We start from the raw sequence: 13,829 nt of genomic DNA, 5'->3' as shown, positions 1-13,829 counted from the left end.
TTATCCAACTAGTGTACATATCCAAACTATAAAATACACATTGGCAAAAATCAGCAAATGATCTGTCATAATAGCTCCAAACCCTATAAAACTACCTGTTTTAAAAATACAAATCCTGCTTCTGCCATGTGTCTTTGTCTGATTAAAAAATATGAATGTGTTCTATGTATTTAGCATTTTATTTCAAGTGTAGTGTTGGTCAAAAATGTGTTTGCAATCAGCATATGCCATAGTCTGAATTGTTTGCTTGCCCCATTTGAAAATTTCATCTCTGTTCCTTTGCTATTAACAGAAGAAATTTTCAAGGAGTATTTTTTTCCATGTCATCATCATTTGCTTGACCTCAGATGCTGCTGCTTGGAGTGTGAAGCAGCCCTATTTGGTTTATTTAAGGATAGTGAAGGTCAAAATGATTTTCAGACTCAATATAACATCCCCACATCAACAAACCACACATAGCTGACATTTAAGCAAGAGAAGTGTTGCTCACCATAGGTTATGATTAGTATGATTACATAATTATATGTTACTTTGAAGGATTTCAAAAAATGTTAGTTCTATGTAACAATTTTCACCTTTCGTCCACCAGTTTCCACTTCTCCCGTTCTGAAGGCATTCACTTACTGTGGTACTGTTCCAGGGGCTCGAGGCTCCACCTAGCATCTTGTTCAATTGACCATTCTTTATTTGTGAGCCTAGACATTGAGGGTCAGTGGGCTATTCTACCTCGGCAGCATCACAGCCATGCTAAATTCGGTCCTCACCTGATGTCCACAGAAGGGCCCTTCGAGCAGGGGGTTGCTGGCTATGGCTCTGGTCATAGAAACATAGAACATAGAAACATAGATCAGTTTTCTTCTTAACTCAGGGCACTGTGGCCAATTACAGAACTCCTGATTGTGATTAGTTAACAGCACACACCAGGGATTGAACCTGGAATCTACATGGTCTAGTAAGGTGCAGGCTCAGGCTCTTCACTGTCTTAACCAACTGACCCACTGGGGGAGCAATACAGTCTACCTCTCTTAATTCAAAGTCACATCGTTCAACTTATCTAATGATACAAATTTAGAGCACTAAATTCCCACTTTGCTGCTGTTATTTATGTTGCTCAGTTCAAATTATTGGCTAAGTTTTTTAATGCAAAGAACAACTTTGAATTATCAGGCGTAAACTTTAATAACAAAAGAAATTGCAGGGTCCTGGCTATATTTGCTCACCGGTTTTCTCCCCTGATAAGGCATTGACAGTGAATATTGGAAGGCTATTCAACTGTAGGTACATCATGGATGAGCTTGACCATATCCTCATCAGACACCCACGCATGCAGATTTACAGCAGTAACTTCTGGATATTAATCAGGAGCAGGAACCCAGGCGACTTTTACCTCCCTTAATTACGAGGCACTTAGGCCAATTATAGCACCCTCACTGCCATCCCATCTGAGATCAGCCAGCATAGCAGAGGCATGGATTAAACCTAGGAACTTCCTGGTCTATATGGCTTGTCTACTCATTGGATAAACTCACAGAGCCATCTGGAGAGCTCTCGCATGCCACTGGAGAAACGTTGTAGAAGTAAGGAATTTGCATTTTTCATTATTATAAAATGGAGATTTTCTTTTTTGCATTTTGGACAATGGTGGAATAACAAAAGTGAAATTGTTAATCCCTGTAGCCTGTTCCTGTCTCAAATATATTCCGAGGCATTCTGAAGTTCCACTCCAGTGGCATCATTAAGGGGTGGGCAGTGTGACATAGCTGTCGAGACCACTCCACAAGTCAGGCTGACCTAGTCATGTGTGGGGTATGATCAGCTCTCCAGTGGAAATAACTATCTTACTGATGGCCATGACATGTGCTACTTATAACATGTACTTTAACACTTTTTTTTCTCTGATTGGAAATAATCAGTATGTTTGAAATTGTAGTCCAAGAATTTAGATGAAGCTGCTCTGTGGTGTTATTCTGCCAGTAATGCTGGAAATGTGTTTTTTGTAGCTTCTTTAATGGCTTTTCCCTTAATTACTCTCACTGTTAAATCACTCCTTCATGCAAGAATTTTATAAAAGTAGGATTGTGGGCTGCACCCGCTATTCATGATGTCACTGGAGTAGAACTTCGTGACGTCACTGAAGGGGGTGGAGCATTCTATACCAAATATCTTTTCCTAGGCTGTCTCTAACCAGCAGTTTCACAACTTTTAAAGCACATAAATTGATAGTTTACCTAGAAATACCAGTGTCGATGTTTTCATTTGTTTTATTTAGGATCATGTGGCAATTGAGATGACAACACTGACCTTTAACTTACTTTATGTTTTAAACTATTCCGATCTATTTTGTAACTCTTAAATCCCAGTCTCCTGACAGTAGTCACTTGAATAGACGTTTTGCTGAAAATAGTCATCTCAGGTTCTTTATAATTCATTGTAAACGTATGACAAAGTTGCCTTTGTAACAGACTTTCTTTGTTTCTGTGGAGCATATCATCTTCGTCACCATGACAGTGCCAGTATCAGAAAAACCTGATTTGTGTGGCACTGAATCAACTTTGATGTTTATCCAATGTTTAGCAAAAAGTACTGATGCGGCAGACGTTGCTTTTTATTGCAAATGAAGAGCAACCGGATAGCAGCTGTTATCAGTTGTCATGGCTGGTAATGCAGGGAGTGATAATGAACAAACAAGTTTGATATGAACTGACAGTGACAGCCACAGTGAGGTCATGATTTATGTAAATGTATCCGCTCCTGTTTCTTGGCTTAACAAAATATTTTAAACTCAATAAGTACTGAACATCACAGCTATCACTTTGGAAGATAAGTAGCTATTGGGTAGAAAACCTTTTTTCAATTCTGTTTATTTTGCAATAGCAGTGTTTGATCCACTTCATTTCTCACAAGGTTTGGCTGTTCCTCTCCATCTCCATTCTCTTAGTCTTCATGGCGTAATGAAATTTCAAACAGCATTACATGGCAAAAGCCTGCTCGATATGAAATATGCAATTACTGTATGTGAAATACGTGAACAAAAGTTATTATTAGTTGATGTGGTCAAATGATGATTTGGCTTTGTGCATTATTGAACTATTCCAAAGCAAATCCAGCTGTTTGGATCCCTGGCAATCATCAGGCAATCTATTGTTAAAGGCGATTTGTAAAGAGCTGATGATGTAGCAGTAGAAAAACCAAAGCTGGACTATCCAATTACAGTCTAGAGATGTACAGGATACACAAAATGAGGCACTGGATGAGATGGAGCTGAACAACTCTTGAATTGTGTATTCGGATTGATCTCATTTTCCTAAGCCGGTAAACTCAGGATGTGAATGTGGTTTATACTCTAGTTTTTTAAGCTTATTTAATTGTGTTTTCTTCATAAAACAGATTTGCTTTTGAGTTTTAAATGTTTTACCATTGTTGCCAATCTAAGCAAGCCTCATTATAAAGCAAAGCCATTCTAAATTCAATTTGAATTTGAGTGAAGATTTTAGCAATTTGAGATTGTAACTTTTACTAGCAATTGATGTTCCTCATTGGTTAGGAATGACCTCACAATTTATAAAACATGTGCAAATAATAAGGTTCTGAGCAGTCACAATTAGTAGTAAATGAAAAGGTGACATAAATCAGTGATTCAAATTTTATATGAGCATCTTGGTTATCATCAGCTTTTGTAGTATGTATTGTCTTCTGCGACCACCTCAGCCCAGGAATGACTGTACGTTAAGTGGCATTGGTGTTGTTCAAAGGAGCCGTGTTTCTTTATTTTAAGTGTTTGGTGTACAGCATCATTTTGCTAAGTACATTAAAAAAAAATGGAAATAGTTCTACCCTGTAGGTAAAATGACAAAAAATACTTCCCTTTATATCATGTTGAAACATCTCTAAATGTTTACACAATCAATTAGTTTTAAAGTGCAGTGCCTATTTTTATGTGGTAAATGGAGCAACTCCTGTACATCAGAAAAACTGCACAAAGCCATGAGATGAATAACCAGTTCATCTATTTCTGTGTTTGGTGTCATTGGAAGAGGAAGGCATGTTGGCTAAGAGATTAGCAGAGCTCCTGGCTCCTGTGCTTTGAATAGAGTTACGGAATATTAACATCCATAGGCAAATGTGATCTTGGTTTAATGTCAAATCTTCAACATTTCACTGGAGTGTCAGCCTAGATTATGAGCTCAAACCTCAGTATGGTGGTCTATCTCACAATTGTCAAGCCCAGAGCCAAAACTGTAGCAAAATAAGAGACACAATAGTGTTTTGCCTGTCACTATACTATACCCTATTTGGAAATGGCGTCCAACTGCTGGGAATGTGCAGCCATTATTAGCCAGGTCTGTTAACATTCAAGCAATGACCTTAGCAGGTCATCAAGAATGCTGCTCTCTTAATTTTTTATTTTTAGAAATTATAACATTTGTTTATTGGTGTTTTTTTGTTGTTGCACTTATTAAAATGAGGTTTGTCTGTGCTGGGAATGCAATATCCCTGCACATTGGGGACCAGTGTCGGCATGAAGCTTATCCCGGTTAGCTGTATCATGACTCAAAAGTAAAGCAATCTCTCTACTCTGCTCCAACAGCAACCTCAACTTCACAAACAAATCTCCCAAATGCACTGGTGTGAATTTTTAAACTTTTGATGCTAACAATGCTATAACCTAAATAAGACTAGCAATTTAGTGTTGGTTCCTGCTGAATTATGAGGATTTTATAATCTGGTACTCCACAATTTGCTCTGGTTACTTCACCTCCCTTTAAGCTGGTAAATGATATTGGACCACAGTTAAATGGGTGTCAGCAGCTTCCAGCTACCTCGTCCAACTGGCAATTCTTCAAACATGAGCCCAGACAATGAGTGTTGGTGTGTTGTTCAACATAGGAGCATCACAGCCAGGCCTGGTTCTATCCTCACATACGTGCACTTTGCAGCAGAAATCATTGCTCGTGACCATGACCTCTGGCCGATTTCCCCCCCCACCCCCCTTGTTCAGACCAGGGTTACTGATCCAAATTGTAGAACTCCACTGCCACTCAGTCCTATTTGCTGCTTCATACCATAAACTGTTCAAAATGCAATACAGGAACCAAATGAGAACCACTCTAAATCCCTGTGGAGGTTTCCCCATTTTCAACATTTGCCAATCAAAATAATTAGCCCTACTGCTGACATTAAGGCCGCGATTTTCGCCAGCGGCAGCGGGATCGGTGGTTGGCGGGCCCCGGTCCCGCTTCCGACTCCAGCCCGCGCTCTCCAAGTGATTTTACGAGCAGATCACGAAACGTTACTGCCAAACCACACTCAACCTTAGCCTGCTGTGCACTCATCACATCCACATCACTCTGCCTTCCCTACCCTACTCCTGCACATCTTTAGTCACACCAACTCACCTTGCACCTCCACCCATCTACAATATCACTTCCCATCTCACTAGCCATGACTCACACTCACCCTCATCCTACTGCAAGCATACCAACTAACAACACACAAGGGTAGGCACTTGGGTGGTTTAGCCAATGTTCATGTGAAGTTTCTGTTAATGTGTTGTCAAACATTGAAATCTTTATTTTCTACACTTTACCTTATTGGACAGATCTGTGCTCACCTTTGGAAGTGGCTTAGTGAGTTCCAGTGAATGTTGAGACATAACTCTCCCCACCCTCGCAATTGTGATGAGTGTGAAAGCAATGGCTTGGACATGATAGGATGCTTTATGGTGCTCTTCTGGGGTGGTGTCAACCTGGCACATCATGTGGCAGCCAGGGTGTACAGCATCAAGTGAAGTAAGTCTGGCCATGGTGAGGTCATTGCTGACCTCTCGGGCAGCAATGTGCTCGGGTACTGATGCCCTCTGTCCTGTGCAGCATCAGGTGATTGCGGAGAAGGTTGGTATTGTTGTTCGTGATGTTGGTGTGTCTGGTGATGTTGGTATTGGGGCTGATCATGGAGGGATTCAGAGGACCAAGGTGAGATTTTTTGATGGGCACCGATGTTGCTGGAATAGATGGCAGCTGAAGTTGAGATGACAGAAGCGATCTGTCAGTGGTGAGAGAGCTTGCTCCAAGGAGGTGACAGTGGATAGAGAGTTTTCTCCAAATACTTCCAAACTGCATACAGCTCAAAAGTGTCTTCCAACTCCTGAAGGCTCAAGCTTCTGACATTGGAAAGTGACCAGCTGTCAAATGGTAGCTTTCATACCACTTTTGCAGCTGTCACCTATTCACAGCAATGGGGAGACATGGAGAACCCGACCTACTTACCTGACGTGATCTCCGAACGATGTGAACCCCGTTAAAAATGTGGTAAAATAGAGATAGGCTGGCAAAATAGTAGTTAACAAGCATTTAACTATCTTAAATGCCTCCCCCGCTGCTTGGTGTTGGGTCTGTTCTGAAATCGCAGACCCGACACTTTGGAAACTTACATGGAGGTAGGTTCGGAGCGGGTTCCCAACCCACTGTTAATCATTTCAATTTTGACAGCGGACCTATCTCCAAACTCGCACTCTGAGCGCCGGCAAAATCGCGGCCTAAGTTGTTTAAAATGAGGGGCAGGTAAATCAACACATCAGATGGTCAAATTTTCAGCGGAATCATTTTTTAAGCATTTTGGAAGAAGATATTATAGAATTGCAACTTTTTTTATATATAAAAGACCTCATAGGATTTTCATAGACCCTCGAAACATAGGAATACGTAGGAACAGCCACTTGAGCCTGCTCTACCATTTCATTACATCATGACTGATCTGTACCTCAACTCCATTTACCCGCCTTAGTTCCATATCCCTTGGTACCCTTATCTAACAAAAATCTATCGATCTCAGTCTTGAAAGCTCTAATTTTCCCAGCATTCACAGCCTTTTGGGAAGAGAATTCCAGATTTCTGCTACCCTTTGTGTGAAAAAGTGCTTCCTGATTTCCCTCCTAATGGCCTCGCTTTAATTTTAAGATGATGTCCCCTCATTTTGATTTCCTCATCAGAGGAAATAGTTTCTCTGTATCTACCCTATCAAATCTTTTTAACATTTTAAACACCTTGATCAGATCACCCCTCAATCTTCTATATTCAAGGGAGTACAAGCCAAGTTTATGCAACCTATCCTCATAATTTAACCCATTAAGCCCCGGTATAATTCTACACCCAATGACTGGAATTTTAATTTGGAGGTGGTTAAGGAGCAAGGGGCTGCTGGAAAGCGGTTGGGAAACCTGGAGGAACGGATTTCCTGCAGGCCCTCCCGAATTTAACGGCAGGGCCCGATTAGCAATTAGAATCACTGTTTTCTTCCCTCAGCCAGCCAGATGGAGAGGCTGGCTGGCGGGTGGGTAGGCCTGCGACATCATGCCGCAGAGAGGAGGGTGGGAGGGATCTGGTGGTGTGGAATCGGAGGCCGGAGGGGGGCGGTCGGGGGCCGGAGAGGGGATTGGGGGCCAGATGGAGGAGGTCGGAAGGCCGAAGGGGAGGTCGGAAGGCCGGAGGGGGGAATCGGGCTGGAGGGAGGAGATTGGAAGGCCGGAGGGGGGATCGGGATCGGAAGGCTAGAGGAGGGATCAGGGGCCGGAGGAGGCAGGTCGGAAAGCTAGAGGTGGGATCGGGGCCCAGAGAGGGGAGGCCGGAAGACCGGAGTGGGGTTGGGAGCCGGAAGGGAGATGTTGGAAGGCTGGAGGGGGCATCTGGGATCGGAGGTCAGGAAGCCGGAAAGGAGATCGGAGGCCAGAGGGAGGGTCGGGGGCTGGAGGGGGTCCAGGGGCCGAGAATCGAAGGCCAGAGGAGGGGATCAGAGATCGGAGACCTCGTGGTGGGGGATGGGGCAGCAGTCGGAGGCCTCAGCAGGGGGCGAGGTCAGGGGTGAGATCTGAAGGGTTCGGGGGGGGGGGTGGTGGTGGTGGTGGTGTCCAATCGCAGAGGCCTGGGAAACACGCCCGCCCACAGTTAAATTTAAAATGGTGGATCACCATGAGGCATGGAGCCTCATTATAATATTTAAAGTGACAACCTGCCTCCGGGGAGCGGGTTGGCTGCCTGACCCCCATCCCACCTCTGTTAAAACCAGACGTGGGCAGGTTGGAAGTGGGTTGGAGTCAGGATTCAGATTTTTAACTCTTTAACCTCCCACTCGACCCCAACCAACCCTTTTGGGGCGTAAATTCCCCCAATAAGTTCAATCGGTGATTCCTTGAATGAAGTAGGAGATCTCTGTATCCTTACAGCTGATCATATGTAAATTCATGCTAATATGTGTGTTTATTAATACATCAAAATTGCAGGATTTAACTGTGAGGCAGTTCTGAATTTGTTGGAGGGGTGATTTTTTTCTTTTGGAGCCTTGTGTTGCAAAACATATTCCTTGGGCCATAATTTGCTGTCACAATAATGGTGAGGCTAATGGCAGTCGACGTTATTTGTGTACAAATGCCACAGCAACTTCAGGCGAGGGAAGATGCAGTTAAACATGGGAATCCAAAAGTTGCTGTTTGAGTTGCGCCGCTCCGCCGTTAGCTTCTTGAAAATGGCATCGCACTGTCTGCCTCACCGTTGAAACGCGTTGAGCGGCGTGAAGTTCCTGTATTTGCGCGGTGGATACGCACTAATTCTCTGCTGGGATCAGTTGCCTGGGCGCCAGCTGCCCGCCAGTGTCTCGCCCAATTCTTCATGCGTGTGTCTAAGTATCAGCAGGGTGTTTGATTGGAGGGCATCATAGCAAAGCGCCATCCCATTCTCATTCAGTGTCTGCACACCCAAGCAGTTTACCTCGGGTGTCACTGAATATCGATCTGGGCAGGCACTTTGGCTGATTTTATTTCCAAACTGTAGCTCGGGGGCACTGATGATAATGGTGCCATCTGTGCTACCAGCCCAATTAAGATCAGCTAACTCAGCATGAGCTGGGAATGAAAGTTAGAATTATACCACTTATCAGGAAAGACTGGGGCTCCTCTCTCTAGAAAAGAGAAGGCTGAGGGGTGACCTAATTAGAGATCTTTAAAATTGTGAAGAGGTTTAATCGGGTAGACATAGAGAAGATGCTCCCACTTGTGGGGGAGACCAAAACTAGGGGCCATAAATATATGGCAGTCACTAATAAATCCAATAAGGAATATCGGGAGAAACATCTTTACCCAGAGAGTGGTTAGAATGTGAAATATGCTACCACATGGAGTAGTTGAGTCGAATAACATAGATGCATTTAAGAAGAAGCTAGATAAGCACATGAAGGAGTAAGGAATAGAAGGATATGTTGATGGGGTTAGAGGGAGGAGGCTGTGTGGAGCATAAACACGGCATAGACCACTTGGGCCGAATGGTCTGTTTCTGTGCTGTAAATTCTATGCAATTCTATGTTAAGTCTTGTCCATTTCAGTCTAAGTACTCTTTTAACGATGTGATAGGCGTTAATTACTGTTAAACAATCCCACTGACACTGAAAATTAACTATTACAAATGTGGAGTCTCATTCCTTCAGGTTTTAATTGCTATTGGAGATTTAAAAAAAGACAAATTTAAAGTATTTTTTAACTTTTCCTTTCAGCCTCTTTTTCTCTCAATCCAATCTTTCTTTCCCTCTCTATTTCTCTTTCTGCACCCATTGAATTGACTTCACCCACTCTAACTTACACTTCCTTCTCAGTCCTTGCATGGTTAATTTCACAATTGGTCAATCCGATTGGTTAAGGAGATACACAGTTGCTTGCTCTATTTATTCGGGATCCAGATGCCCTGTTTCCCTCGCTGCGATGTTATCAGCTCACTTGCAGTGCAAAATACCATTGCAATTAAACGGGCAAGGTCCAGTCTAACCAACGGCAGATGCTGCTCGTTGTCCTGCTACAGCAAATTATGGCCCCTCATTTAAGATTTTTCATTTTTTTTTAAAAATCTTCCTCCACCACTTTTCCTTCCCTCTTCTCCTTACTTTACTCTTTATTGGGGTAAAATTAAATGGACACTGCACACTCTTGAATAATGGCCACTTGAGTGAGGATCCATGTGTAAATCAGATGGCAAATTTGACCATGGAATACATCACATCTGACCCTGATTCTGACCTCACGTTCTGTATCCCCACACACACTTTCAATGGGCATTGCTGAATAGTGACCAAGAACAGAAATCTTGGTCAATTCCCTGCCCTAGTCCAGAGGTACTAAGGCCAGTTGTAGCATCTCTGCCAAGATCAGTTAACTCAGTACAGATTGGGGATCCAGCCTGGGACCTTGTGCTCTGTATGGCTCAGCCACTCGCTGCCTTTGCCAGCTGAACCATAGAGGGATTTAGTATTTTTCAATTTCCCAACTCGAGTTGAAATTTCCCCTTTAATAATAATGAAGAATGCCTGTTTTTCTCTGTAATTAATGGCCCGAAAACAAAATCATTTTTTCCAGAAACACATGTTGTGAATGCAATTTCATTAGTGGACCATTAAATATTGAGAAAACAGACAATCTCCTGTTCATTGCAAAAAAAGAGGAATTTCATCCACTCCTCCATTTCAAGATGAATAATTTGATTCCCCTGGTCCTGATGAACGGTTACAAGCACTGTCTTTGAATTCTAAAACTGATAGAAAAGGTTATGTGACTACATTTGAATTCAATTTTATCATTAAATGAGGAATTTTGACTCTAGTTGGGGAATTTAAAGTATTAAATGTGTTTCCCCTTATGGCTCAACTGGCTAGGACAGTGAGAAACTGAGTTATGCATGCCAGGCAGGTCCAATGTTAGATCCCCAGCCTGTACTGAGCATATTTAAAGCAAAGCACTTTTGTTTCAAATAAAAATGAAAGAAATACAAGAATGACCTCTTAACAAATGGAATAAAGTGCACCATTTATTGAGCTACTTGACAAATCTAATCCATCCTACTCAATGCCGCAAATTGAGAACAAGGCAGGTTTTCCTGAAATCCAGCAGTAGTACTAAGTGGAATTTAAGACTTTATTTTTATATACACATAAAGAATATTCTAAATGTTTCCTTCTTCTTTGTAGGCCAGTGTAGGAATCTGAACACCACACCTATTAACTATGGCGAGTGATGACAGAGTTGCCATCCTTTCTGATGATGAAGAGGACCAGAAGAGAAAATATATCCTTGCCGAACCTTTCAACACTCTGTCAATAGAAGCAAGGAACGAACCATCTCCTAATCCTATCTATTTAGAAACAGAAGCAACAGAAACAGATGAACAGGACTGGTTGGAGAGACGCTGTATAAAAATAAGTAATGACCTTCTTATTTCCAAGGTGTTTTACTACTTCTTCTACTCTGGGTATGGATCATTATACCCATTGCTACCTGTGTATTACAAACAGCTTGGCATGTTGGCCAGCCAAGGTGGACTTTTGGTGGGGATAAGGTATTTTATAGAATTCTGCAGTGCACCGTTCTGGGGAGTTATAGCAGATCGATTTAGAAAAGGGAAGATTGTTCTTCTCTTTTCAGTTATGTGTTGGATTGTCTTCAACCTTGGAATTGGTTTTGTGAAACCTGCCACCATGAGGTGTGAATCAAGGAATCCAATGCCTACCACATCTCCTTCAAATTTCTCTACTCTTTCAACATTACCCACTGCAGTACCTACAAATCACTCTGCCCAAAACAAGTCCAACAAAAGTCGGATACAGAGGGATATATTAGCAAACCAGCCTTTTGGATATGTGGGAGATCTTGGTTTTTCTTTTCCCTTGGTCAATGCAGAACAAGGCCACGTTTTACAGGAAAGAGCTGCTACAGATGCTGACAATTCAACAGCAACCACAAATCCAAACGGGACATTACATTCCACCACTGCCAGCAGCACATCTGCCACAACAGTACAGCCGGACAAATTGATCACTTTTGACTTGGCAGAAGTTGAAAACATTTTCCTACTAATTTTGTTGGTTGTTATAGTCGGAGAGTTCTTTAGTGCACCAGCAGTCACTATCGTAGACACCGTTACTCTACAATATCTCGGCAAACACAGAGACCGCTACGGATTGCAGCGAATGTGGGGCTCCTTAGGATGGGGCATTACCATGCTGGCAGTTGGCATCTCAATTGACCACACGCACATTGAAGTTTCTATACAAGGTCAAGGCTGTCAAATACCTGATTACAAGAATTACAGAATAACTTTTATTGTTTTTGGGGTTTTGATGTCTATAGCACTGATTGTGTCGACCCAATTCAGATTTGACTACAGTCATTTAAAAACTGAGGAGAATAAAAAAGAAGAAATGATTGAAATTCAGCAAGTGGCTCAGAATTCTTCAGTGGAAGATTCTGGAAACACCAGCAATGCTGAAGATTCCAAGAGCACGGGCTCGAAAACATTTGAATTCACACTGCTACTTAGAATGATTTGCAGTGTGCAGTACGGTTCTGTGCTATTTGTGGCCTGGTTCATGGGCTTTGGTTATGGCTTTGTGTTTACATTCCTCTACTGGCATCTGGAAGACCTGAATGGGACAACTACACTCTTTGGAATCTGCTCGGTCCTAAGCCATATATCGGAACTGACCGCTTACTTCTTTAGTCATAAGCTGATTGAACTGGTGGGTCACATCAGGTAAGCTGTTACATTGGCTTCTCCTTAGCTGACACAGCACACACTTAAAAACACTGCAACAAGATTTACAAGGGAGGCTACAATTTTCCATCTATTTAAAGGCAGTAGTTTCGCACTGAGAAAGGAGTGCCAGGGAAAAGTAAATACCAGATTATTGAGGACTTTATTTGGCTAAGAGCTCTACTGCTACGCAAAGGAAGCATGGTTTTTTTTCAATTGAAATACAAAAAGTACCTAAACTCAAAACAGAAAATTAATGGAGAAAGTGTTTGTTTATATAGGGCTGAAAATACCAGGATCTATTATAACACTTGATTTACCCTCATGTCAGAAAGAACATAGCTCATGGAATTTACAGAACAGAATGAGGCCATTTGGCCCATCATTTGTTGTTCAACTGGAGCTGTCTACTCTAACCCCATTTCTCTGTCTACTCCCTGGATCCTTTAATAGTCCTTTTAAAATGTTACGGGGGGTATTTCAACCCCCAGACATGGGTGAGTTTGGTTTGGGTGGGAGGTTAAAAAACTAAAAATCTGAAACAGGAACCCAACCCGCCTTGAACCCACCCACTTTCGGTTTTAACGGAGGCGGGACGAGGGGCAGATGACCAGTCCGCGCTCAGGAGGCAGGTTGGTCATTTAAATATTTTAAGGCACTGCTTGTGGGCCAGGAAAGAATTATACACATCATTTTGTATATAAAATTATGAGGGGCCTCGATAGAGTGGATAGGAGATTAGCAGAGAGGTCAATAACCAGGGGGCATAGATTTAAAGTAATTGGTAGAAGGATTAGAGTGGAGTTGAGGAGAAATCCTTTCACCCAGAGGAGAGGGTGGTGGGGTCTGGAACTCACTGCCTGAAAGGGTGGTAGAGTCAGAAACCCTCAGCACATTTAAAAAGTATTTGGATATGCACTTGAGGTGCCGTAACCTACAAGGCTACGGACCAAGAGCTGGAAAGTGGGATTAGGCTGGATAGCTCTTTTTCGGCCGGCACAGACATGATGGGCCGAATGGATTCCAATGGTGGCTGTGCCTTCAGCTGCCTAGACACTAAGCTCTGGAATTCCCTCCCTAAACTTCTCCGCCTCTCTTCCTCCTTTAAGATGCTCCTTAAAACCTACCTCCATCTGCCCTAAATTCTCCTTATGTGGCTCGGTGTCAAACTTTGTTTTATAACACTACTGTGAAGTGCCTTGGGACGTTTTACTATATTAAAGGCGCTATATAAATACAAGTTGTTATTGTGAACTTCTGTGATTCTAT

The 13,829-nt window shown here is 42.5% G+C and overlaps 1 protein-coding gene across 1 annotated transcript in view; it reads left to right on the top strand.

Annotated features, from left to right (window-relative positions):
- Positions 1-13,829, top strand: part of mfsd6b (major facilitator superfamily domain containing 6b) — a 58,730-nt gene that overhangs the window by 18,370 nt on the left and 26,531 nt on the right. Inside the window, exon 2 of the mRNA XM_085985862.1 lies at positions 10,999-12,560. Within this exon, the coding sequence (XP_085841988.1) occupies positions 11,035-12,560 (1,526 nt within the window). The 5' untranslated portion in view covers positions 10,999-11,034. The remainder of the gene's footprint in view (positions 1-10,998; positions 12,561-13,829) is intronic.

Source organism: Somniosus microcephalus, chromosome 4 (genome assembly GCF_052327205.1).
Source record: "Somniosus microcephalus isolate GS21.2 chromosome 4, FLI_Smic_1.0, whole genome shotgun sequence".
Taxonomy (NCBI): domain Eukaryota; kingdom Metazoa; phylum Chordata; class Chondrichthyes; order Squaliformes; family Somniosidae; genus Somniosus; species Somniosus microcephalus.
The sequence above is the reverse complement of the archived record's forward strand: the minus strand, read 5'-3'. Positions and strand labels throughout refer to the sequence as shown.